General features: G+C 52.5%; 1 protein-coding gene and 1 long non-coding RNA gene across 2 annotated transcripts; one reads left to right on the top strand and one right to left on the bottom strand.

The window, feature by feature from the left end:
* Positions 1–103: 103 nt before the first annotated feature.
* LOC115075874 (FK506-binding protein-like) lies at positions 104–17,225 on the top strand. Its single transcript, XM_029576753.1, is given in 3 exon segments — positions 104–253; positions 15,798–16,530; positions 16,533–17,225. Coding segments are annotated over 2 exon segments (876 nt in total). The 5' UTR covers positions 104–253; positions 15,798–16,085; the 3' UTR covers positions 16,964–17,225.
* LOC115075875 lies at positions 10,842–26,043 on the bottom strand. The gene is made up of 3 exons (XR_003852633.1): positions 25,893–26,043; positions 11,681–11,779; positions 10,842–11,206 (listed from the first exon to the last, which is right to left on the bottom strand). It is a non-coding gene; the product is annotated as an uncharacterized LOC115075875 (long non-coding RNA).
* Between the last annotated feature and the right edge of the window lie 369 nt (positions 26,044–26,412).

Here is a 26,412-nt window from a genome sequence, read left to right as displayed (position 1 = left end):
GGGACTTGTGCTCTGAATCATGTTACAGTGATTGGCTGCTGCGATGAAGCCTGTCCATAGCAGGCGCACCCTATCCCTATATTGCAGCAGTAAGCCAATCAGAGCAGGAGCTGCAAGCCTTGTTGATGCACACGTCAGGAGCACATTTTGTGGGCAGACCCAGCCAGCACTGCACGTAGGCGAAACGGGAAGGCCAGCAACACAGCGTTGGAGAGCAACAGCAAAGGAATCCAGAGTGTGCAGCTACAGCCAGGTATCAGGAGGGAAGGAGTTAGTATGTTGAGAGAGGGTAATGAGTGTGTGGGGGGCCAGAGATGTGCTGGGAGGGGGGGGAATGAGTGTGTGGGGGGCCAGAGGTGTGCTGGGAGGGGGGGAATGAGTGTGTGGGGGGGCCAGAGATGTGCTCGGAGAGGGTTAGGGAGGTGGGAATGAGTGTAGGGGGCCAGAGATGTGCTGGGAGGGGGGGGAATGAGTGTGTGGGGGGGCCAGAGATGTGCTGGGAGGGGGGGAATGAGTGTGTGGGGGGGCCAGAGATGTGCTGGGAGGGAGGGGGGAATGAGTGTGTGGGGGGGGCCAGAGATGTGCTGGGAGGGGGGGAATGAGTGTGTTGGGGGGGCCAGAGATGTGCTGGGAGGGGGGGGAATGAGTGTGTGGGGGGGCCAGAGATGTGCTGGGAGGGGGGGGAATGAGTGTGTGGGGGGGGCCAGAGATGTGCTGGGAGGGGGGGAATGAGTGTGTGGGGGGGCCAGAGATGTGCTCGGAGAGGGTTAGGGAGGTGGGAATGAGTGTAGGGGGCCAGAGATGTGCTGGGAGGGGGGGAATGAGTGTGTGGGGGGGGCCAGAGATGTGCTGGGAGGGGGGGAATGAGTGTGTGGGGGGGGCCAGAGATGTGCTGGGAGAGGGTTAGGGAGGTGGGAATGAGTGTGGGGGGCCAGAGATGTGCTGGGAGGGGGGGGAATGAGTGTGTGGGGGGCCAGAGATGTGCTGGGAGGGGGGGAATGAGTGTGTGGGGGGGCCAGAGATGTGCTGGGAGAGGGGGAATGAGTGTGTGGGGGGGCCAGAGATGTGCTGGGAGAGGGGGAATGAGTGTGTGGGGGGCCAGAAATGTGCTGGGAGGGGGGGGAATGAGTGTGTGGGGGGCCAGAAATGTGCTCGGAGAGGGTTAGGGAGGTGGGAATGAGTGTGGGGGGCCAGAGATGTGCTGGGAGGGGGGGGAATGAGTGTGTGGGGGGCCAGAGATGTGCTGGGAGAGGGTTAGGGAGGTGGGAATGAGTGTGGGGGGCCAGAGATGTGCTGGGAGAGGGGGGAATGAGTGTGTGGGGGGGCCAGAAATGTGCTCGGAGAGGGTTAGGGAGGTGGGAATGAGTGTGGGGGGCCAGAGATGTGCTCTGAGAGGGTTACGCAGGTGGGAATGAGTGTGGGGGGGCCAGAGATGTGCTGGGAGGGGGGGGAATGAGTGTGTGGGGGGCCAGAGATGTGCTGGGAGGGGGGGAATGAGTGTGTGGGGGGCCAGAGATGTGCTGGGAGGGGGGGAATGAGTGTGTGGGGGGGCCAGAGATGTGCTGGGAGGGGGGGGAATGAGTGTGTGGGGGGCCAGAGATGTGCTGGGAGGGGGGGGGAATGAGTGTGTGAGGGGCCAGAGATGTGCTGGGAGGGGGGGGGAATGAGTGTGTGAGGGGCCAGAAATGTGCTCGGAGAGGGTTAGGGAGGTGGGAATGAGTGTGGGGGGCCAGAGATGTGCTCGGAGAGGGTTAGGGAGGTGGAATGAGTGTGGGGGGCCAGAGATGTGCTGGGAGGGGGGGGAATGAGTGTGTGGGGGGCCAGAGATGTGCTAGGAGAGGGTTAGGGAGGTGGGAATGAGTGTGGGGGGGCCAGAGATGTGCTGGGAGGGGGGGGAATGAGTGTGGGGGGGGCCAGAGATGTGCTCGGAGAGGGTTAGGGAGGTGGGAATGAGTGGGGGGGGCCAGAGGTGTGCTGGGAGGGGGAGAATGAGTGTGTGGGGGGCCAGAGATGTGCTGGGAGGGGGGGGAATGAGTGTGTGGGGGGCCAGAGATGTGCTGGGAGGGGGGGGAATGAGTGTGTGGGGGGCCAGAAATGTGCTCGGAGAGGGTTAGGGAGGTGGGAATGAGTGTGGGGGGCCAGAGATGTGCTCGGAGAGGGTTACGGAGGTGGGAATGAGTGTGGGGGGCCAGAGATGTGCTGGGAGGGGGCTGGGGAGAGGGGTATGAGTATGTGAGGGCATTAACTGCTATAAAAAAATAAAAAGTTTCAATCTCATGTGTTTTGGGCTTTTTTTGGGCTTGTTTTTTTGGAAAAAAGCGCTTGTTCTTTCATGAAAACCTGGCAACACTGCTAGTCTTCAAAACCACACACAAGTCAAGCTGTGAGAGAAGGTCCTGCCCCTGTTTTCCCCTTTAACATTTGCAGAAAGTTGTATCGTTTTTCCTCTTATTGATTGGGTAGACTGCTTTTCCTTTGCCTTCCTCGCCTCTGGATTCCCCCCCCCCCCCCCCCCCCCGAATTCTGGTTTCCTTTTCGCTGTTCCTGCTGTCTCTTTAGAAAAAGTGCTTAGTTGCAGTGAAGACGGCTGCAGAAATGTTGTCCTCCTGCTTCTCCCGGGTAGGGGGGGCAGGGATGGTCAGCTCTGATCCTGGAGGGATTTCAGAATGATCGGAACCTGCACATTTTCAGTAATCTATCCCTTCCAGATCTTTTTTTTTTTGTTTGTTTGTAAATGCCCCACGCTACAAGAACAATTCCACCCATTCCAGAGATTTGATGATTCACTCAGACAGTTCACTGTAATGATGCCATTAAACAAAGATTATCTTCTCTTTTATTTGATGGTATTCAATTGGCTGTCGTGACGCCAAACGTCGTGACGTCACGACGTTTGGCGTCACGGCAGCCAATTGAATGCACAGGGGCCGCTTTCCCCGTGCTGGCAGCCATCTTACCCGGAGGGGGGGTGAAGATACCTTCCGATGGACCGGACGCCTGCAAAAAAGTAAGTTTAGGCAGGAGAAGTCCGATCGGGGATGCAAAAGTAAGTTGCTTCACCGTGAAGCGGCGAAGCGACTTACTTTTTGCCTTTGCTTTTGTTTTTTTTCGATTTCTTTGTTTTGCTTCGCCGCTGTCAGAGACTGACAGCGGCGAAGCAACTTACTTGCACAGGGGAAAGCGGTCTCCGTGGCAGCCCCAGTCCTCTGCCCTCCTCCCGAAGCCAAAAAAAAAAAAAAGCTTTTTTGTTTTTGGCTTCGGGAGGAGGGGAGAGGACTGGGGCTGCCACGGAGACCGGCACCCATGATCGCGGCTGGGGCAGGTGAGCGGGGGCTGGGGGAAAGCTTGCACCTACCCTTACCCATGCCTCTACCGCCTGGGTCAGGGTAGGCGGTAAGTTTGCAGGTTAAACGCGCGACAAAACGGCAGGGAAAGGTAGCGATAGTCGGGGCGCGGGTTACAGGATGCTAGGGGAATAGCTAATTGGCTCGTTTGCATGCAATATCGAGCTAATTCGCTCGTTTGTATGCAATATACATGCCGCGGGCGGAAGGGGTTGCCCGGGGAATTTAGGACGCTGTAGGAGTAGGTTAAAGGGGATTCGGGATCGCAGGAAGGGCTAACGCGGCCGGAACGTGAGTTAAAAGCGGCTTAGGAGCAGGGTAAACGCGGCCGCACTTTACTTGTCACCTGCCACTGATGACATCACGCTGGCCACATGGTTTGGGTGGTGAAGTCGTCGTGATGTCATCAGTTCGTTCTGGGCTCCCTAGGGCCGTGGTCCCCAACCCTGTCCTGGCATCCCGCCAGCCAGTTGGGTTTTCAGGATCTCCACAAATTTGCATGTTATGGAGGCAGTGTATGCAAATTTTCTCTCATGCATATTCATTGTGGAGATCCTGAAAACCCGACTGGCTGATGGGCCCTTAGGACAGGGTTGGGGACCACTGCCCTAGGGAACCAGACCAATTATGGATTTTCCGTGGGGGTGTGCGCGTCGATGGCGTGACGCCGTACGGCACGAGATGTTTAACTTTTGGATATGACGTTTAGCCAGACTTGGCAATAAATAGGATGTGATATTATGCGGTGCGTGACATTAAGTGGGGTGCTATCCAAAAAAAAAAGGGTATCAGATGCTCCTCCTGTTTAATTTTTTTTTCTGGGGGGGGGGGGGGGGGTTGAGTGGCGAGCATGGGGGCAGTCGCTGGACTAAACCGTGCCCCGGGCTGACTCAAAAGGGGTGACGCGGTGCCTCTGCTTCCTCTCTTTCCTCCCCCCCCCCCCCCCCACCCCCCCGACTTGCTGCCCAGGGTGGTCACCCTTCTCGCTCACCCCTGGCACCGGCCCTGGTGAGCCCCTCCCTTTCTTGGCGGCATTTTCTCCTCCTCTTCCCGATCCATCCTGGACGCCCCCTCTCCATTCCTCCTGGGATTTGTCGGAGGTGCTTTCCGCTGTGACAGCTCCTCACGCCCCCCCCCCCCCATGCCTTTTTGACAGTTGTGTCCTCCTCCTGGGCTGTGTGTGTTGTGGAGGGGGAGGAGGGATGCTATTTACCTCTTGTATTTTAATTTAATTGTGTTTTTTATTTAACATAAGGGTTTTATATGTGTGTAATTTTATGCTCCATTGTTTTTGTTTTAACTATTGCACACTGTTTAAGATTGTTTTACAGATTTGATGGCTTATAAAAGTGATAAATAAAGGGGGCTCTTGCATTAGCAGATCTGATGCCTCAGGAGGGCAGAGAAGAAGGGAACACGTTTTATAGCCGCGCGCAGACTCTCGCGTTACGTGTTCAAATATTTCTATTTTCTTTCCCTTTCTTTGCTACATTGGTGCGCAGGCACCGGGCTTTGGTTCCTATCCTGACGTTTTTACAGGCAGAGAAGCCCCTTCTAAACTCTGTTTCTCAGGGCCAGACTTTGCTTTTAAGGATTTTCCTGAAATGGGGGGGGGGGGGGGGGCGCGTCCCGTCCTGTCCCCAGGGGCTCTGGCCACAAATATGGAGAATCACTCACCCCCTCCTACCACACCGAGCCCTGCGCCCAGCCCGACACCATCCAGCCTGGACTGTCTTGGGGCAGCTCTGCTCGACTTGATGCCCCTCCTGCTCCTCACTGGTGGCACAGATATTTGGGACCAGATGAGGCACAGCTGCACCGAGCAAGAGAGAGGGCGTGGGCTACAGAGAGAGACAATGTGAGGCAATGCTGGAGCAGTGTGTGTGTGTGTGTATGCAAGGTTTGTACTGCTGCTGCCTGCACTGTGCCTGTTCTGTGCCGGGGGCGTGCTGTGTCTGCTGCCTGCACTGTGCCTGTTCTGAGGTGGCGTGGGCATGCTGTTGGTGCCTGCGCTGTGCCTGTTCTGTGCCGGAGCAGTGTGTGTTTGTGTCTGTTGCTGCCTGCGCTGTGCCTGTTCTGGGCCTGGGGCGTGCTGCTGCGTCTGCTGCCTGCGCTGTACTGTGGGTAAGTGAAGCCCTTGCGCTGAATGCTACTTCTCCCCACCCATTTCAAATCTACATTTAAAGTGCGGTGGTGCTAGATGAACGGTCTTAATAACGAGATGATCTCGCCTTTTATGAGGAGAAAGGTCCCCATGCTTTCAAGACCAGCAGCTCGTCAACAACGTGCCTGGCTCGCACTAGCCCTGTGTGTTGCCGCGAGCCCTTCCACAGGTGGCACAAGATTTGCCGGAAGCCCCCATGCCACGGTAATGTGAACAGATAGCGAGTCCCTTATCTGGCTGATGGTTTCTCTGTAAGGAGTCTGCATTCATGCCCACACCTCTCACCCCATCTGCTTCTTCTCCAAGGGATCTCTGGAGCCAACGTCCTGGGCGGAGGGCATCCATCGACCTTAAAGGTTCTACGAGCCCTGTACAGCCTCCTGCCTGTACACTGAGCCTTCCCAGGTGGAGGTGCGGTCTAGGATTGAGCAGTGGGGGGTGACTCAGTACTGCAATAGCACGGGGGCGGGGTGCTGCATGGAAGAAACCAGGTGCATGGACAGAGCTGTGGAGCAAGGAGACGAGCGCCTGAACACTACTTGGATGCTCCAGGGCCTGTTGATCGTCTGGCTCTGAGGAGAACGTCTGGCCCCCTCCCATCCTTCTGTCAACGGGGGAGGGGGGGGTCGGCACCTGCCTCAAAGGTCCACTCCAGGACACAGGTCACTGCTGAAGGGGACCAGTCAAAGAGGCTTGCCCCCCCGCAGGCCTACTTTTTTTCCCCCCTTTTTCTATTTTTGGTTTGTTGTTTGATCTGCCTAAACATCTGAAGGCCCCTCCCTAGACTTGTTTCCATCTGAGGATGCCATGCAAGCCACAGGAGACAGGTATTGCCTGTTTGGCAGCTCCAGGAAGCTCAAGTGCTACTCCACGCATGTGTGGCTCGGATGACATGCGGCGAGGAGGGGTCCGCAGTTGGACAATATGAGCAGTTCCGTAAGGTAACCCTCTGCCCCCCCCCCCCCCCCCAAGCACACGTGCTGGTGGTAGCAGGTATGGAAGAAGCAGCTCCCAGTTCCATCCCGCCAACCCAACTGTGCTATTGCTGAGATGCCCCCTCCAGCTGAATAAAGGAGAGATTTGCCAGCAAGTTTTGGGGGAAAACCCTGCGGTTGGGAGAGAGGGACCCACAGCGTGGGCGGTGGGGCACGATGCACAACGATGACTTGCTGCCAAGGCTGGGAGCCAGGCTTTTGCGCCTGGAGGGCCGGAGTTACAGGCTCCCGTAGGCCTCTTCTAAGGTTACTATGGAGATTTCACGGCATGTCATCTTTGATTTAAAGAGAAAGCTTCTTCCTGAATCACCAGCCAGGAAAGGGAATATTTTCAATTTAGAAAGTTAAAGTGGACTCTCAACAGAAGGACATTTTGCTCTATTACGCTGGATGTGGCCAGCTGGAACCAGAAGACTATCCATCTTTTACAATGGCACTTGTTCAAGGTGATTTAGTTAATTTGCAAAGAGTGAAGATTATTCGAAATTCTCTCTGCTGCTCTAGAAATATGCATGTAGTTAAATACTATTTCGGGCATAAAGTAGTTTAGCTTCATGCAGTGAAAGCTTTTTTTTTGTTTGTTTTTCATTTTTTGTTCATCTCATTTCAGCATGCGCCTCAACAGAAAGCAAAATGAAATTCCATTTGTTTCTGTCATTTCGTGTTGAAAATGAAACGAAATGACTGATGTTGTTGATTGCTTCTGCGTCATTTTCAAAATGAAAGCACCTCCTGCAAAAAATCGATTTCTGGTTGAAGGTGGGTCTGTGCCACAGGAATATCTTGCCTTCTCTCTTGCCACAGCCCCGTATTTCTCTTCTTCACGTTTCTCCTGCAGCACAAGCCTTTATCTGTTGGTGCCTCCACCTCTCTGCCTAAATTGATGACGACCGTGCATTTTGGAGCCTGATAAGGAATGGCTTATGAAGCTTTTCTTTCAAAATCAAATTTTTGGGGGGGGGGGGGTTATGGGGTAATATTCAAATGTCTGTGGGTGGTTGCAAAGGCCGCAGTTACTTCTCCCTGTGGACTTTTGCACCATTTCTCAAAGGGAAAATCTGCACTTACCTTCCCTTTGAAAATTGCCTTGGGAGAGAGCACCGTGGAGATTTGTACCTGTTTTTTGTTCCCCCCCCCCCCCCCCCCCCGAGGGGTAGGTTTTTCCTCACAAAAACAAATGCATATAATTTTGAGAATGCAAAATCTAGGTGCGGTGTTGCCTCCCCTGACCTCTGACCCTGCCTGCTTTTCCCGTGGGTACAATTACCGGCATCGCTGACCCCCTAAGGGCCCTGGGGCGGGAGGTTTTGGACCTCCTATTGACCTGGGTAAAGGACGTTTGAAAATTTGAACTGTCCAGGGTCAGGCTCTTCCCAGATGCCTTGCGCTTGACGCAGACTGAGGTGGGGGGGGGGGGAGCTTCTGGCTTTGTATTTCAGTTTCCAAGCCGGGCTGTTCATTTTCATTGCGATAACCCCGCTGAGTGCAGAGTTGTGTAGAAGATTTTTTTGGACCCAATTCAGTTCTTAAAAAAAAAAAAAAATAAATAAATAAATAGTAGCTCCAGTGCCTGACTCCATCCCTGATGAACTGAGTTGAGCTCCATTTTGCTTATTTACTCTTAATTTGTAATGATAGTGGGACCTCTGTGGGGCGGCGTAGTTGACGCAGCTTGGAAGGCAAACCTATTAGCCTCACGCCTGACTGACCCTCCTGGGGCTGGGACGAGGCTGCACCTTCACCTCTATCAGCCCCGTTCTCCACTGGCTGAGCCTTTGGGTTCCAAGGGCCTGCACTCAGGCGAGAGTCCCGCAGGGGCCATCAGGAAAGGATAGGTCAAGGTCAGGGCAGGCGGTGGTCAGGCGGTTACCAGAGTCGGGGCGAGGGTCGAGGCAAGTCAGCGAGCAGGACGTAGTCGAGGTTCAACGCAGAGGTCAGTGGCCAGCTGCAGGCAGAAGAGTAGTCCAGGTCCACGGCAGAGGTCAGTACCAAGGCGGGCGAGTGAATGGCAGAGACAGGGCGCTGCTGGAGGCAGGACGGACGAGGCAGGAACAGGAACAAGGCTGGATCCGGAACGCTGGAGCAACACGCACTGCAGTAAGCAAGCGGAACCCGTTTGCTGCGGCTGCGAGATTAGGGAGCGCGGCGTGGCCTTCACGCTCGGTCACGTGATGTCACTGGTGCCCGCTGGCAGCCTCCTTTCCTGCCGCGGGATCTTCAAAAAGGCACTGAGCCGCACGCACGCCTAGGGGGCCGGGGATCTGGTGAGCTCAGCAGCGTGATGGCGGCCTTCAGGCCGTCCGTGTTCCCGGGGGAGTGCTGCCAGTCCCAGGGCAAGCCTTCCACCGGCAGACGTTACAGATTTGCTGTTGTCTAATTACTTATCAGTTCCTTCGTTTTGTCTCCTCCGGTCTTGTGGACCTCTTAATTATTTGTATTAATAGTGTGGACAGGCAGACTAGATTGGCTGAACGGTCCATGTCTGCCGTCCTGTTTTTAGCTTGCATTGACTAAATTGGCTTGCCTCTTGTTTTACGGCCATATTGCCGTAAGGGGGTGAGCCCTTACTGCTGTGGCGAAGTTGATGGGCTGACAGCTGGCGAACTGTGCCCTGCAGCGGGACGAGCTGGAGCTTCACCTATACCAGCTTCCTTCGCCCACAAGCTGAGCCCTTAGGGTTCTGGTGGCCGGCAGGCCTTAGGTGAGTCCCCAGGTCGGTCTGGTCAGGAAGAGTCCAAGGGGTCAGGACAGGCAACAGACTGCAGGAGTCAGAAACAGACCGAGGTCAGGTCCAGGCATGAGGGCAATCGTGGTCAGGTCCAAGCAAAAGGTCAGAATCCGGAAGTCGGGCTGAAAGCGGACGAAGACCCTGGACGAGACGGTTTGACGCGGCAAGGCTGGTGGCAGAGTCAAGAATCGGGAGCATAGGAACAAGCCGGGAGACACAGGAACGCTGCAGCAACGTGCATTGCTACCAGGCAGGCCACCCCCGTGGCAGAGGGCATCAGATGCTCTCGGAAGGAGCTTATGGCGTGGACTGCCGATGATGTCATCAGAAGGCGCCGGGGCTGTCTTCTTTTTAAGATGGAAGACGTCCTTCGGGAGCGAGCCTGAGGAGAGCCGGAGGGCAGGGCGGCGTCCTGTGCCGCATGAGCAAGGCTTGGCTGCTGGCATCGTCCTGGCCACAGCTGGGGCTGTGGTACTAGCCACATCTGCTCCAGTCTTAGGATGCCCTTAGTAGGTTTAACCCCCATAAACATGGGTAACACCTACGGAAAATTCAATGGCATAGGTTGTAGCAACTTTCAAAAGCCCACACTTTTTTTCACAGGTAAAGTGCATTTACACGTGCAAAATCCAGTTTTAAGTGTACAAATGCTTTTGAAAATCAGGCCTGGTTCTATCCTTGAACTCTTCCCCAAATTCCTTCACTCCCTCTCTTTGAAGGCAGGTACACCCCATTGCTTCGACCCTATTCCTCGGAAAGCGAGTCCGACAGGTTAACTGCACAGGGCGTGAAACGGTACGGGGTGGTGCCTGTTAGGTCCCTGTCCTGCACCTCCGGGCGTTTCTGATCTACCGTACCGGCGTCTCTTCCCCAGGCTGCAGAGCTCTGTCGCCCCTCCTGACATGGGGCCCTGTTCCAGACCCCCTGATCCTCTCTGCTGCCCTTCTCTGTACCTTTTTCCGGGTGCAGCTGCTGCTTTTTGAGACAGTGGGATTTGTAGAATGAGCTTTTCCGTTTTTTAATCTGACGGCAGACAACCTCTGGTGCGGCTGCCCGAGATTACGTCCCTAGTGCAAAGTCGTGCCCCTCGCACATTCACTTCCCATCCTTGGGGCCTGTCCCGGGCTTTCCCGACTTCTGCTACCGTCTTTCTCCCGCCCTCAAAGGCGTTTCGCCCACCCTCCGCCCGTGCTTCCTCCTTTGGCCTGTTCCCAAAACCCCTCCCCCCGTGCGGCTTAGGCAGGAAACCCAACCTTTACGGTGGGGGTTGCCGCAGGGGAGGGGAGGGGCCCTCGTCAGAAGGCTGTGGCTCATGCTTACGCGTGGGGGTAATTCCTGATCGCCTGTTGCACTTTGGGATGGCGTTTCGTCTGGGACCGTTCCCCAGAGACTCCAGGGTTCCTGTTGGCGGACACCACTCAGGACAAAAATGGCTCCTTTGGCCCCCCCCCCCCAAGATTGCCCTGACCACGCTGGTTACCTTCCTCCAGGGTGAACACCACGGCCCTGTCTTAGGAGCAGCTGCTGGCCCAGGAGCGGGGCTTTTCACCCCGGGACGCTCGCACGAAGGCTGAGGAGCTCCGATGAATTTACCAGACACGCTCGTTGGATGGGTTTTAAATATATCTTTTATTTTCTTAAGCACTGGTTTGCAACAGCAAGCGGTGAACCCCTGCCTCCGGCCTGCTCATTCCCCGGTGGCTGGGAGTTGCTGAGCTAGGCCTTCATTCTCTCGCCGTTGGGGGGACACAAACAAAAACAAAAAACGTTTTTCATGCTGTGGTCAGAGAGGGAGAGTGTGAGGCAGGACGGTGGACGAAGGGGGCAGGATGGAGTTACCCACCACCCTGCCCGGCGACCTTTTAACTTCGGGTGCCGCACCTCTGGATGGCCTGCTCCGACCGTGGCCCCGGCACGGGATCAGATGGCGCCGACCCTAGCAGTGCCGGCTCGTTCATCACTACTCTCCTCTCACCTACAAAAAAATATTTATATATGTACATTACTGTCTTTGGCAGAGGGTGGATGGATAAGAGGGAATGGTTGAGATGAAGAGGACAGAACGGAGAGGGCAGGATGGATAAATGGAAGGAAGGGGGCAGGGTGGGAGGGAGGAGAATAAGAATAAGAAGGTAAAGGACTTTGAAAAAACATAGAATGCTTCCAGACAAAATCCAGCTTGCGTTCTACGTGCGGAGAAACCTTTAGTCTTCTGCTTGTTCTAAATAAAATATTGTACATCCCTGGTTCCTTCCTGAAGGCCTGCAGCCTGATTCGCAAGGCATCCCTAAGCCTGAGTGAGAACCACGCCTGTCACCCAAACTGGGGAGCAGCTGGCCCCTGCCGATCCGGGCTGATTAGGGGTTGCGGAGAAAGGGTGGCAGTCTCGGGGGGGGGGGGGGCACAGGGCGCTGAGGATATCGGGAGTGGGGAGGGGTACAAGGCTCACCTTTTGCCAGACTGTAGGATGTTTTTATAGCCGAGGATGCCTCCTCTGCCTCCCGTCTCCGATGGCTGGAAGAGATCTTCCGGGCCACATAGCGGCAGGCTGCGGGGGGGGGGAGAGAGAGGGAGAGATACAGAATTATTGGATGAAAGATCCATGGAGAGGAATGGGGAGGAAAGAAAACAGAGGGTGGCCTGGTTCTCCGCACTTTTAAACGGCAAAGTGCGAAGAAGTCAAGGACCCTCAAAGGGTACAAAAATAGTCCAGGAAAACACTGGTCTCGTCTTTAAATAAAAGACAGTCCTGGAAAACCTGTGACTGGAGTTTTGGGAGGAGATGGGTCAGTGACCGTACTTCCTCAGCCTAATAAAAACTGGGTCCCCCAAATCAAAGCCCTCCTGGGATCCCGAGAAGGCAGGCAAGCGGTGCTCTTATAACGAATGCAGAGAGGGCCTGGGGGAGCTCCCCATTCATACGTTTGTGGTAGATGCCAGCTTAAAAAAAACTGCTAGCCCGACAGCTTTTGGAGGGGTACAAAGGAGCCAAACCCCTTCCCCCCTCCTCAAAAAAAACAATCGGCCTCTTCTGCAGTCGTCCCTCCTCTGAGCAAGAAACTCTTACAGAAATAAGAGAACATCTGTATGGAAAGGAAGCTCCCCCATGGGCTGGAATAAGAAGACCACAGCGCCTGCCATGTTGATCAACTCAGGAAATCAAAATAAATAAGTAAATAAATAAATAAAAAATTTCCTCCGGGCCCCTCAAATCGCCTTCCTCTCATCCCCCCCCCAATAAAATCAATCATGACATCATAATGAAACTGCTACGGCACTAATTTCTCACCATTGATGATTAATCAGACCATGTTGCTGCAGCAGTAGATCTGCAGGGCTTTGTCAGTCTCCTGTCTCGCTCTCTTGTTTGCCTTTACCACACCCCAGTTAACACAGGGACTGTCATGTAAGTATCCGGGAGGGGGCGGAGCCACTGGGCCAAGGAGTTCTGGGGTTTGTAGTTCTTCCCCTCTCGCTTTCTGGCCTTTTGCTTTTCTGTTTTCTTTCATCCTGACCCTCAGATAACTCCGGGAATGAGTGCAGCGGGGTATCCGGGCCTGCTCTGACCAGGTTTATTCAGCACAGACTGATCCAGCCCTGGTTTCCCTCCCTAAAAAAAAAAAAATATATAAACTATAGGGTGGAGGTCAACGCATGCCATTAAAAGCGGCTTTTCCTGGGGTCAGCTCAGTGGCAGGATACAGGCCAGTGGGCCCTGGGGTGGGGGTCTTCTTCTCCCAGGGCTGGGGCTCAGGTGCCCCTCTCCCCCCTTCAGTCCTTCCTGCCCTCTGCGGCTGCTGCAGGGCTCAGGAGCCTGAAAAAAAAAAGTTTTTCCTCTTTATTTGGGGGGGGGGGGGGGGGTTGTTTGTTTGTTTGTTTTTTTTTCAGGATTTTCTGCATTCTTCTTGACAAGTGCAATCCGGCCCCAGGCTCAGGAAAGGCCGTTTTCACCGCAGTGCATGCTGGGACCTGTAGTCCTTGCCATGCTGGCGAGGGGACCGGGTTTTCCACGTTGCACACCGGGGCCGGGGACGTGACCCCGGGCGGTCGCTAGGGAGGTGGGTGCAGAGCCTGGGAAGGAAGGTGCGTCTGTCGCTAAGGAAGTGACGTCTGTGAAAGGCCGAAAATACTCCTGTGCATATAGGGGATGGTTTCAGGGTTTGCCGCCGTGGGAAGCGTGATTCGGTGTGTGTGCATGCGGTGCACGTAAGTGTAAAGTGTGATTGCTATGTCTGCGGGCTGTGAACTTGCAGAGTGGACGTATAACTAATGATTTGCACGCGGTGCCTCTGCGGGCGATTTCTGTGCTTGCACGGTGGGTGCCTGTAACGTGCGAGTCTGCATGCATGGTGCCTGGGGTGTGCGAGATCTCTGCGTTGTGTAAGTGATGCATGGGGCTGCGTGCACTTTCTGCAGCTCCCCCTACCCCAGCCCGGCCACGGAGCGGGATGTGGAGAAGGTGAGGCACGGCATGGTGGAGGGGAGCGCTAACTTGGGGAATGGCCTCTGCTATTAATTGCATCAGTAGCATGGGATCTTCTTGGTGTTTGGGTAATTGCCAGGTTCTTGTGGCCTGGTTTGGCCTCTGTTGGAAACAGGATGCTGGGCTTGATGGACCCTTGGTCTGACCCAGCATGGCAATTTCTTATGTTGTGTGTACCGATGTGACTGCAACATGTTTAAAAAAATAATAAATTCACAGAAACACAGACCCGTAAGCATCTGATAGCAGGCACAGGAGACTCCAGGTCTATCTCTGGCTTTTCCCCTCACTTATTCGCGTGTAGAGATCCTGTCTGCTTATTCCAGGCTTTCCTGAATTATGGGACTTTTTTTTTTTGCCACTTCCCCCAGATGGACGTTTCAGGCACCCACCACCCTTTCCCCGAAGAAATATTTTTGGATGTGGGTCCTGGCTCATCGGAGCTCCGGTGGTGGCAGCGGCCCTCTTCCCCTTCCCCCTCAGTTCAGAGCTTCAGGGGGACTCCCTCCCTCAGATCAGGCACAGACCCCCCCTGATTTATGTCTTTGAGATATTTGAATGTATGTATCATATCCCTCCCCTCCTCTATGGAACACATATATGTAGATCCTTAATCATCACTGTTTGGTGGTCACAATCTGGGCTGTCGCTGGCTTGTCTGTCTCCTTCCAGAGCTGTGGCCTTCAGGACTGGGCATGGTTTGCTTCCTAACACCCTGTACAGGGGGGGCATTACCGCCTCTCTCAGGCCGATGCAGTTAGATGTGCGGTAAAACAGGAGCCGGTATCGAGTACCCGTTTTCCTACCGTGCGCATAGCCACCTCTCCTGGGTGCCCCATGCTAAGTTAAAATGAGCTGCTGCATTACAAAGGATGCGCTAGGGAGAAATTGTGCGTCCCTAACGCCCAGGAGAGGTGGCTGTGCGCTTATTACTACGGGCGCTCGATACGAACCATAGAGAACACTATCAACTAGAGCATTAATGAAATAAATCCATTATAACCTTTTCCTGGACGCACGGTATACACGCACAATAGCAAAGGGCGAAATCGGCCTGGAGCGTGTATACTGTGTGTCCAGAAAATGTTTTTTTTTATCGAACCGTTACATTCTTTAAAAATTCTGCATCAACACAAGCAGTAGCTGTACTGTTGATTGTGGTTCCTCTTCACATCCAAAATGTGCGTCCAGCCACTCGTTAGGCTGGGCGCACTTTATTGCATATTTATACATCCCAGTATCCCATGCCACCTCGTTGCATTGCTCCCTTCAGGTCCTCGGGCACTATCACCTCGAGGTCTCTGTCCTAGTGGGTGCACCTTGTGTATGGGTGCATTTGATTTTTGCAGCCTGAATGCCTGATTTTGCACTGAATCTTGACTTCAAATCACTTGGCCACTCTTCAAGTTTCCAAGCCCAGGGTCGGCACAGTGGAAATAGTGCATGTGAAGCGTGACCAGAGCCTGGTTCCGGTCCCAGGTTTTCCGCTTCCTCAGGCTGGATGGGTCTGGAGATGCTGCTGGGGCTGAGAGAGGCTCTGCTTTGTCCCCCACCAACCATCTCTGAAGGAGAGGATGTTTTAATCATTGTGCAATAGCGAGCCCTAGTGGCCAGATTTAGGTCAGGCAGGAACCCCCTCAGTGCGTGGGCCCTGGCTGCTGCAGTAATTGGATTAAGGTCAATTGGAAAGGGGATAGAAAACGGGGGAATTCCTGGGTAACTGTGAATGAAGGTTCATCATGGGGCTGGATCTCTGTCTTGCTTCTAGCTGAGCTGGAGGCCAAAAGCAGTATGAGGAAACTTCGAACCTTAAAAATAACAGAAAATTGTGTTTAAATCACTTGACTTGGAGGTAAACACCAGCAGATTTAACATCTTTCTAAAAAATCAAGATGCTATTTTAAGGTTTATAAAGCTGTTTTTTTGTGGGAATTTTTATTTTAACAAGGCTCCTGCTTTAGCTTCTTCTGCGGTGGTGAAACTGATTAAATCTTAAATTTTTCTGCTGGATTCTGGGAGAGGGGGAGGTGAGGAAGGGTTGTGTGTAATGTTTATGTGAATTCACTTCTTTGATTTCCCTCAGATGCGTCTGAAGTTTCCTGATCTGCAGCGAGGCACCAGGCGAAGCATCCAGAATCTTCCACGGAAGCCTCCAGGACTGAGTTGTGTGATCGTAGTTTCTAGAACTTTCTGTTGAAGGGTCCAAGTTTGGAAAAAAAAACCAAAACCCACGATTGAGTTTTCTGATACTTCCTACAGTAGGTTCCAGGGTTGAAGAATCGTGGTGGTGGTGTTTTTAGAAATTTCTGCGTTTGCATCTTTGCCATGCCCGAAAAATCCCTCCCAGGGGGATCATCTCATTGAGGCGAGAATGTCCAAACACGAGGCCGGAGACCGAGCTGACAGCCAGTGTGAAATGAGTGACCTTTGCCCTGATGACCCAAGCCCTTGGGTCAGCCCAGATGGCACTTTCATGAAGACGGTCCTGGTGCAGGGCACCGGCGTAGAGAAACCCAAGGAAGGCTCGCTGTGCCATGTGCACCTTGACCTGGAAGCCGGCGGGGCACCTGCAGGGGAAGGGGCATTCCGCTGCGCAACCGGCGAGTGGGCAGAGCTGACTCTGGGGGAGGGTGACGTGCCCTGGGACGCTGTGCTGGACCAGTGCCTGGAGACCATGCTGGACGGGGAGATGTGCCGAGTCCGGGCCTGCCCAACGCGATACAGTCCCGGCTGTGCTTTCACCCTCGGCCTGGCGGGCTTCACCCCTGGCAGGGATTCGTGGGAAATGACGTTTGAGGAGAAGTGGAGCCTGACAAGGAGCGGGGAACCCAGAGCTTCCGGCAGGGCAACGCGTGGGGCGCTGCGCGACGCTACGGCCGGGCGCTGCGGCTCCTGGTCTCCGTGGTGACCGCCGTCCCATCGGAGGTGGGGGAGGAGTACGGCCGAACCAAGATGGCGCTGCACGCCAACCTGGCCGCCTGCCAGCTACTCCTGGGCCAGCACGAGAACGCCGCCCACAACTGTGACAAGGCGCTGGAGAGGGAGCCGTGCGCCGTCAAGGCGCTGTACCGCCGCGCGGTGGCCCACGCCACCCTGAACGAGCTGGAGAAGGCGGGCGTGGACCTGCAGGAGGTGCTGCGGCTGGAGCCAGGGAACACCGCGGCAAGGCGGGAGCTGAGGCGACTGGCGGAGAAGGCGCGGGAGCGCGATAAGGAGATGGCGAAGAAGATGCGAAAACTTTTTGTGTGAAACCACTTTCCTCAGCTCCTAGCGGTGAGAAGCTTTCCCGGCCTTGAAAACCAAGTTGTCTTACTGTCTTGTGGTTGATCAGGAAGTGACTTTCCTCTCTACACAACTGCAAATTATATTTTTGGTTTGGCTGGAGCAGTCGATGGGAAGCACGGACGTCAATGGTGCCAAAATGGATCCTTGAAGTGCGTTACTGTCATCTCTAATGTAAAACATTTAATTTAAAAAGTGGAATAAAACCCAAATAAATTCACTCTCTATCCGATGTTGTCTTTCTTCACAAGAAGGAATAAAATATATTTTTTGTATGATGGTTTAAGCATCACCTTTAAGGTCCTCGAGGGCAATTATTTTGGCAAATGGGGCAACTTGACACATCATGCACGCTAGTCTCCAAGTGGTTCCCGATGGGGGCTTGTCTGAAACACCTGACTCTTATTTTGCTGTGGTTCTTGCCGAGGGAGAGCTGGACTTCATGTCCCAGAATGCTGTGGGGGGAGACTCTGGCCCCTGCTGATATCACGGTTCCCCTTCTTGTGTGGGAAACTGTATGATGTTATTAGCGAATGACCTTTCTTGTTGGGGGCAGGGGATGGAAGGGAAGGCTTAGTTTGCTGGTCACAGGTGCTAATTTAGAATTTAAGATTTTAATACCGTATGGCAGAAGCCAGAAATCTAGGCCGCGGTGTCTAGGATTTGGGTGCTGAAGCCATTCCCTGGGTGCTCCGTGTCCAGCCACCCTTTCACTTATAGGTACAGAATTGTATGAATGTATTTGAAAGACGTCTCAAAGAAAACACTGATGAGGATGTGAAACAGTGGGTACTTGATGAAAAATGTAGACTTTTTAGGTGATGAATCGGCCATCTTGGGTTGGTTGTTTGTTTTTAACCAGCTGACATGTAGATAGTAGGGAAAGATAGGGGTGGAGGATCTGAATGTTTTACGGAAGCAGAGACCAAGTTATTTTCAGGACCAGAGGCTTAATCTTTATTAATGCACTGCACTGTGAGGAAAAAAATCTAAGTTTTATCCTCTTAAGGGGTTTTGAGAAGCCGGGGGCTATGGGGTTAAAAGGAAAGTAAACAGGATAGTCTCTCTCCCCAGTTTCTGGTATAGTTCTGCTACTAGGAAACAACTAAAACTAAGTCAGAATGAAAACTAAGATAATGTTTGGAAAACTGCATGGAGGAGACACCAGGGAGAGAGCTGCAGCTATCGGCGCACTCTCCTCAGGCCCTGAAGGTTTAATCCTCAGTCTGGTGTTTTTTTTTCCTTTTCCCAGTCCTTTTGTGGATAGAATATCACTAACCGTGATTGTGGGGGATAAGAGACAGATGGTATTCCCTGTGATTGTGAGCTGAGGGAGAGGATGGTGTACCAGTGAGAGGGGTAGCAGAGTTAGAGGCAGGCGGCATCTTATAGACTCGCCCATTTATTGAGGCATGAGCTTTCAAGGCCAAAGTCCACTTTGGCAGATGCATGAGGTGAAGGCCAGAGGTGGGTACAAAATATTGGCAGTAGCCTGGATTATAATGTTTCTCACTTTGTTTCCACACCCTGCCTGCCTGTTCATTGCCTCTTTCTTCTGTATCCCCCCCCCAGCTAATTTACCCCTTCATGCATCAGACAGAGACCACGGTCAAATGTTTGAGAAGTAACAGCAAACAAAATAAAGCAGTACGAGGTAAGAAATGCCATCCTGGGTCAAACCAAGCCCAGCGTCTTATCTCTCTCTGCCAGTGACCAGTCCGGGATCCCAAAGAATGGATTAATTCTCGTACATAAGCAGGGATAAGCCATGGCTTTCCTAAGTCTGCATGGCTAACGGTGGGTTATGGACTTTTCTTCAGGAACTTGTCTAAATCTTTTTTAAACACAGCTCTCCTAATTGCTTCCACCACATCTTCTGGCCCCAAATTCCACAGTATATGTGTGCACTGGGGAAAAAACATACTTTGATTTGTTTTAAGTGTGCTATCTCTTAGCTTAATGGAGTGTCAGATCAAATCAAACTTCTAATAGGAAGGGTCATTTATCTTTTAGAGGATACATTACATTTTTGGTGGTGATATCACCGTGAATTCACGGTGACATCATCAGATTCAATAAATAGGTCAATGATTGGGGGTCTGCCTGGTCTTTGTGACCACAGTCAGAGACAATGCTGGGCACCATGGACTCCGGTGTGACCCATCATGGCACTTCTTTTGGGTTGGAGCCCCATTATCACAGTTTAAAGCTAATGTGAACTAGACCTCGTTTTTAAAACCTGTAAAACCAGAAGTGCTGGCAGCCAAAGCCTGAGGGACTCCAGGAGGAGCAGCAAGACTACATCCCCCAGAAACCCATGCAGTCCCTCTGCACACGCCGCTACAGGCGAAGGCACCCGCTCCGACGCCTGCTCGCACGTCATGACGTCACGACGTTTGGCGTCACGGCAGCCAATTGAATGCACAGGGGCCGCTTTCCCCGTGCTGGCAGCCATCTTACCCGGAGGGGGGGTGAAGATACCTTCCAATGGACCGGACGCCTGCAAAAAAGTAAGTTTAGGCAGGAGAAGTCCGATCGGGGATGCAAAAGTAAGTCGCTTCGCTGTGAAGCGGCAAAGCGACTTATTTTGCTTTTGTTTTTTTTCGATTTCTTTGTTTTGCTTCGCCGCTGTCAGAGACTGACAGCGGCGAAGCAACTTACTTGCACGGGGGAAAGCGGTCTCCGTGGCAGCCCTAGTCCTCTGCCCTCCTCCCGAAGCCAAAAAAAAAAAAGCTTTTTTGTTTTTGGCTTCGGGAGGAGGGGAGAGGACTGGGGCTGCCACGGAGACCGGCACCCATGATCGCGGCCGGGGCAGGTGAGCGGGGGCTGGGGGAAAGCTTGCCACCTACCCTTACCCATGCCTCTACCGCCTGGGTCAGGGTAGGCGGTAAGTTTGCAGGTTAAACGCGCGACAAAACGGCAGGGAAAGGTAGCGATAGTCGGGGCGCGGGTTACAGGATGCTAGGGGAATAGCTAATTGGCTCGTTTGCATGCAATAGAGCTAATTCGCTCGTTTGCATGCAATATACATGCCGCGGGCGGAAGGGGTTGCCCGGGGAATTTAGGACGCGGTAGGAGTAGGTTAAAGGGGATTCGGAATCGCAGGAAGGGCTAACGCGGCCGGAACGTGAGTTAAAAGCGGCTTAGGAACAGGGTAAACGCGGCCGCACTTTACAGGATAGGCCTGGGTGCAACTTGCGATAGCCTTTTGCATAGCTGATATCGCAATTTGCAATACACATGCTTATTAGCATAAGGTACACCCCTTTTTGGTATCGCATGCGATACTGGAAAATGAGGCCCTAAATGTGGTGTAACAGAGAGGGTTTGGAAGTTTACCGCGTACCCATCCTGTATAATTTTTTAATACCCAGCTGTGGGTTGATATATCGTTCCATGCAGATAATTGCGTCAAGCTGCCCCTGACAGAGGTAGCGGTGGTGTGGGATCCTCTAAAGACTTTGAAAAGTTTTAGGTTGGGTTTGTTCCTGAGGAGCCTTGGCTTGCCTAGGAGTCCTTTGACGCTGACAAGAGGTTTGGGTTTGTGAAGGTTGCTGGCGTGGGGTAGAGTAGAGTAATATGTTGGCCTAGAAGGCGGATAAGGCCTAAAGGGGCGGCGTTGGTATTGTGGTCTGCTGTAACATATAGAAACATAGAAGTGACGGCAGAAGAAGACCAACGGCCCATCCAGTCTGCCCAGCAAGCTACGCAGTTTATCCATTTCCCCCCCCCCCCCCCCCCCCCACTTTTTCTCCCTCCCACCCGTCTCTATTGGCTTCCAGCACCCTCCGGCCCCAATTCCCTTCCACCCCTCCACCAATGCAGAGAGCAGCGCCATCCTAGTGAACATCCAGCTCAATCAGGGGTAGCAACCACCGCAACCAGCAGGCCACACTCCTGCCCCTTACCCACCCCTGTTTTGTTTGCTTGTTTGTTTTTTTTTTTTTGGAAATAGCAGCCCTCCATCCTTCCGCTCCGTGAAGGTGGAACACCAACCACTGGCCACTGGCATCCCGCTCCGTGAATGCCTCAGTGGCTACTGCCGCTCCGTGCAGTGTTTGCTGCCTCCTCTCTATTTACGCCCTCTAGACTTGATGGATCCACAGTGTTTATCCCTCACCCCTTTGAAGTCCTTCACAGTTTTAGACTTCACAACTTCCTCCGGAAGGGCATTCCAGGCATCCACCACCCTTTCCGTGAAGAAATACTTCCTGACATTGGTTCTTAGTCTTCCTCCCCAGAGCCTCAGCTCGTGACCTCTGGTTCTGCTGATTTTTTTTCCTATGGAAAAGGTTTGTCGTTGTCTTTGGATCATTAAAGTTTTTCAAGTATCTGAAAGTCTGAATCATATCACCCCTGCTCCTCCTTTCCTCCAGGGTGTACATATTTAGATTCTTCAATCTCTCCTCGTACGTCATCCGATGAAGATCCTCCACCTTCCTGGTCGCCCTTCTCTGTACCGCTTCCATCTTGTCCTTGTCTCTTTGTAGATACGGTCTCCAGAACTGAACACAGTACTCCAGGTGAGGCCTCACCAAGGACCTGTACAAGGGGATAATCACTTCCCTTTTCTTACTCGATATTCCTCTCTCTATGCAGCCCAGCATTCTTCTGGCTTTTGCTATCGCCTTGTCGCATTGTTTCGCAGACTTCATATCATTAGACACTATCACCCCAAGGTCCCTCTCCTGCTCCGTGCACATCAGCCTTTCCCCCCCATCAAATACAGTTCATTCGGATTTCCACTCCCCACATGCATGACTTTGCACTTCTTGGCATTGAATCTCAGCTGCCATATCTTCGACCACTCTTCCAGTTTCCTTAGATCCCGTCTCATTCTCTCCACTCCTTCCGGCGTGTCCACTCTGTTGCAGATCTTAGTGTCATCCGCAAAAAGACAAACCTTACCTTCTATCCCGTCCGCAATGTCGCTCACAAAGATATTGAACAGGACCGGTCCCAACACCGATCCTTGCGGTACACCACTTAAAACCGCTCTCTCTTCAGAGAAAGTACCATTTACCATCACACATTGTCTTCTGTCCGTCAACCAATTTGCAATCCAGGTCACCACCTCGGCACTCACTCCTAAGCTTCTCGTTTTATTCACCAGTCTCCTGTGCGGAACCGTATCAAAAGCTTTGCTGAAATCCAAGTAGATGACATCGAGCGCTCTTCCTTGATCCAATTCCTTGGTTACCCAGTCAAAAAAGTCAGATTTGTCTGACAGGATCTTCCTCTGGTGAATCCATGCTGCCTCTGGTCCATCAATTCTCTGGACTGTAGATAGTTCACTATTCTCTCTTTCAACAGTGACTCCATTACTTTTCCCACCACTGAAGTGAGGCTAACCGGTCTGTAGTTACCAGCTTCCTCTCTGTTCCCATTCTTGTGAAGCGGGACCACCACCGCTCTTCTCCAATCACTCGGCACCACTCCCGTTTCTAGGGATCTATTGAACAGGTCGCACAGCGGTCCCGCCAGCACATCTCTGAGCTCCCTCAGTATCCTTGGATGAATCCCATCAGGCCCCATGGCTTTGTCCACTTTCAGATTCTTTAGCTCTTCCCATACATTTTCTACTGTAAAAGGATTTTCATCTATTCCACTTCCCTCCAGTTTCTTGTTGTGTAGAGATGGTCCTTCTCCAGGGTCTTCTTTAGTGAACACAGAACTGAAGTATTTGTTTAATATTTCTGTATTTCTGTAACCCTGATAGTAACTTCTGTAATAAGAGAAAGGAATAGGCGTAGTTAATGACTGCACTGCCTATTTCTGCTCCACGGTATCTTTAAAGTGATCGCCAAATAAATTATCAGGCAGACATGGAAGATTTGCCAGTTTCTCTTGTACATCCTCCCTTATAGCACTGGCTCTGAGCCATGCTATTCTCCTGGCGGCAATAGCATTTCCTATAGACTTTGCTGAGGTTTTGAATCCTTCATACACAGTGCGTATGAGATGTCGCATTCCTTCTTCCAGGCGAGACTGCCTGTAGCTTTGGTTTTAAGGCTTGCAAACATTCAAAAAATGTTGAGTTATTGCAAATTGGTGTTGCTAATTCTGGCGTTGAGCATGCCAGACCAATATGCCCGTTTTCCAAAGTCGTCCATGTATTTTTTTATCTCGACCTGGAGGCGTGTTTGAATGAAGCCTTGATTTGTGAGCTTTTTGCATCGCGGATTCCACTACCTCTGATGCATGCAGTAATTACAAATGAGAATAATAGAACGATTTATGTATTCTATACTTCAATTCTGATTGGTCCTCAGGATATCCTGTAGAAGAACTGGGAGAGGATGTAGCTGATGAAACATCTTGTGGTGGTGGTGGTGGTAAGGGTGAGGTTGGTGCCGGCTCCCGAGTGGGGCTTCCTGCAAGCAACTGGGGTTCTTCTGATTGTGGCAGGTCTTCAGGATGATCTGTGTCAGCCATTGACGCTAGATATTGTGCCAGAATTAGGGAAATTTGGGACATCGCTTAGGATGCTAGAACTCGTTGAGGCTGTCTAGCTGGTGGTGTTTCCTGAGGGGCAGGTATAGGGTGTTTAGCAGGTCTGTCAGTATCTTTGAAAGACTTGTGAGGTTTCTTAAACAAGGGTTCCTCTTGCTCTGAATGGAGAGATGGTAAAGAGGAGCCAGAAAGATGAGATATAGGGTCTTCATCAACAATAAGAAAGGAGAAGGTTCCCTCCATTTTTTATGTCCTGAGACATGATTTTTAGGTGGTTTTAGACTTTTATGCATCGATGGAGTCGAGTCTGAATGCTTTTTATGCTGCGCTGGTTCCATAGTGCGTCGAGGAGGAATGGCCATGCTTCAAACCCGAAGCATGGCTTGATTTAGATGCATCGATGCGCCGGCTGCGTTGTGGCGTTGATACTGCGTTGAAGCGCCAGTGCCGATAGACACACTGGCACCTTTCAACGCAATTGATGTTTGACGCCCCAGCTGCGTCGCCTGCTTCTCGTACCTGCTTGGAAGGTATCTTTTTGATCGGCGCAATCGACGCCGAATATCCCACAGACGCCGCATGCAGCCGAGTCGACTCCTTCGGTGCGGCCCTGGGGGAGGATTTAGCCAACTCTTCTGAGGGGGGGCATAAGAAGAGCTGCGATAGGATCTTAACTCCTCAATTTTTGCTGCTCCTTGCCTTTGTGCTCTGGGGGACATCCGTCCGCAGTCAGCACAAGTAGATTGTTCATGCTGGGGCCCCAGACATATGTAACAGAATACATGCCTGTCAGTGAGTGACAGGCATGTAGTCTAACTACTATAAAGGGTTTTAGCCCTAAAAATTTTTTAGAAATCAAACTTTTCTCTCAGAAAAAAACTCTGAGACCGAGAGCTCCATGTGCTGTCAGGCTCACGGAAAAAAACGGACCGAGGAAACTCTGCAGAGGGGAGGAGGAGGTGCCAAACAGGCGCACACACACACTATAGCAAGACTTTGAGAGCTCTGCCACCTACAGGACGGGAGGATGTTCCAGAGAGCATGGCTAATTCAGCTGCTTGTCTACCTGAAAAAGCTGCATGAGTATTGTATAACATATGTAAAGTATGAGCAAAAATGATTATCTAGCTTATTTGCAAATCCAGAGCTAGTTTTTCTCTCATTTTAGGAGAGAAATGTCTAACTATACATCAGGTGCTTTTCAACATCTTTTGCACTTGATGAAAACAGGAAAATGTCAAAGTCCCTAGTATATAAATACATCCATTCTATTACCCAATATCATCTACTGCAGTCCATCGCAGATGTTTGGGGGAAGGAAATGTCTATCTTTTGCAAGGTGATAACATTCTAACGGGTTTGATCTTAGTTAAAAAAGCAACAAAGAGCATAATGTGGAGAGAAATGCAGTTTAAAATTGTGCATAAGTTGGGGTTTTGGCCTATAAAGGCTCATAAAATGCACATTGTTCCATCTGATGCATGCTTGACATGTTCCAGTACAGGCACCACACTGCTGCAATGCTTATTGGAAAGCGCATATATTCAGTTCCTGGACATACCCAGATCAGTCCAGACCAGTGGGTTATGCACTCCCACCAGCAGATGGAGGCAGAGAAAAACAAGCTTCGAGGCACTACTATAAATACCACTAGTGCCGCCTGCCTCTCCTCAGGATTTCTCTGCCTCCAGCAGATGGTGGTCGTGCATCCGGCAGCTCTGGACTGAGTTTTAGCAGGGCTCCCCGAGCCTTAAAAATAGGATCAGAGCACGGGTCAGCCCTTGGGTGAACAGGGCTGTAGAGCCCTTGGATGGCAGTGTCCCTCCATGCCCTGAAGCCCTCTTCCAGTGCCTCCTAAAGGGAAGTACCCCGTGGGGATTGTTTTACTTACTAAGTTAAAAAAAAAAAAAAATTTTGCCTTCGGCTTTTCTCTGAGGTTTGCAGCGTTTGGCTGGGGGAGGAGCATCCTAGTGCCCGGACGGGGGAAGCAGCTCCTGGGCATCTTTCTGCCCTTCCCTTCCCTGCCGCTGTCCTGCGTGAGAAGAGGCTGCTGCTCCCGCCCCCGCCCGACCACTTCCAGGCCTCCCTTCCACCGGTGCTCCCTACCGGCGGCTGCTGTACGGCCAGGCCGACTCCACCACCCACTTCCGCCTCTACCAACTCCGGTTGCTGTCCCGGTCCTGCAGGGCCACCGTCTGAGGATCCTCCTCCTCCTCCCTCCCTCCCTCCCTCCCTAGCACCCACAGGTGCTGCAGCACTCTCCCCCTCCCCTTCCGTGTGCTTTTCTCTCCTCAGATGCCCCCCGGGACGAGAGACCCCCATCCACCCCTCTGCCGTGTGTGTGCAGAGGCGCCAAGCCCTGCAGGCGAGGGCCCTCTCGAGCCGGGGGAAATCCCTCGGGAGTGTTCCCCCCCCCCGTGTTTTATTCCAGTCCGCGCTTTACCTTCTCTCTTGCCCTCTCCTTCGCTGTTAGGTTTTCTTTCCCCTTAGTTAGATCGAGTTCTCTCCCCTTTCTTGCTTCGTTCGTCCTCCCTTCCCCGCCTACAGTTCCTGTCTGGGTTGATCCCAGCCTCTCCTTTCATTGGCTGCAGGCAGCCTGCTTGATTAGCTGATTGGCTACAGCTGCCTGTAGCCTCCGCCCCGTAGCAGGTCCCCCTCCCCCCCTTTTCCAGGTTCAGTTTCCGTTAACGCTTTCTTTCTCCATAGACTGAATCTGCACCGGAACTGTGCGCTGACCCCCCCCCCAACCCCAACCTTTGAAACAGCCCCGAGCAGTGTTGCCAACCTTGCTTATTTCCCCCTCGAGATTGGGCTTTTCGCGGGGGGTTTTCAATTCGCGGGTTGCTTTTAATTGGGCGATTTTTCCTGCCAATCGCGTTTTTTTGGGCTTGGTGGGCGGGACTTGTGCTCTGATGTTGCAGTGATTGGCTGCCGCCGCCGGTGAGGCCTGTCCATAGCAGGCG

This window comes from Rhinatrema bivittatum, chromosome 14 (genome assembly GCF_901001135.1).
Source record: "Rhinatrema bivittatum chromosome 14, aRhiBiv1.1, whole genome shotgun sequence".
NCBI lineage: Eukaryota > Metazoa > Chordata > Amphibia > Gymnophiona > Rhinatrematidae > Rhinatrema > Rhinatrema bivittatum.
This window is presented reverse-complemented; position numbering and strand designations above follow the sequence as displayed.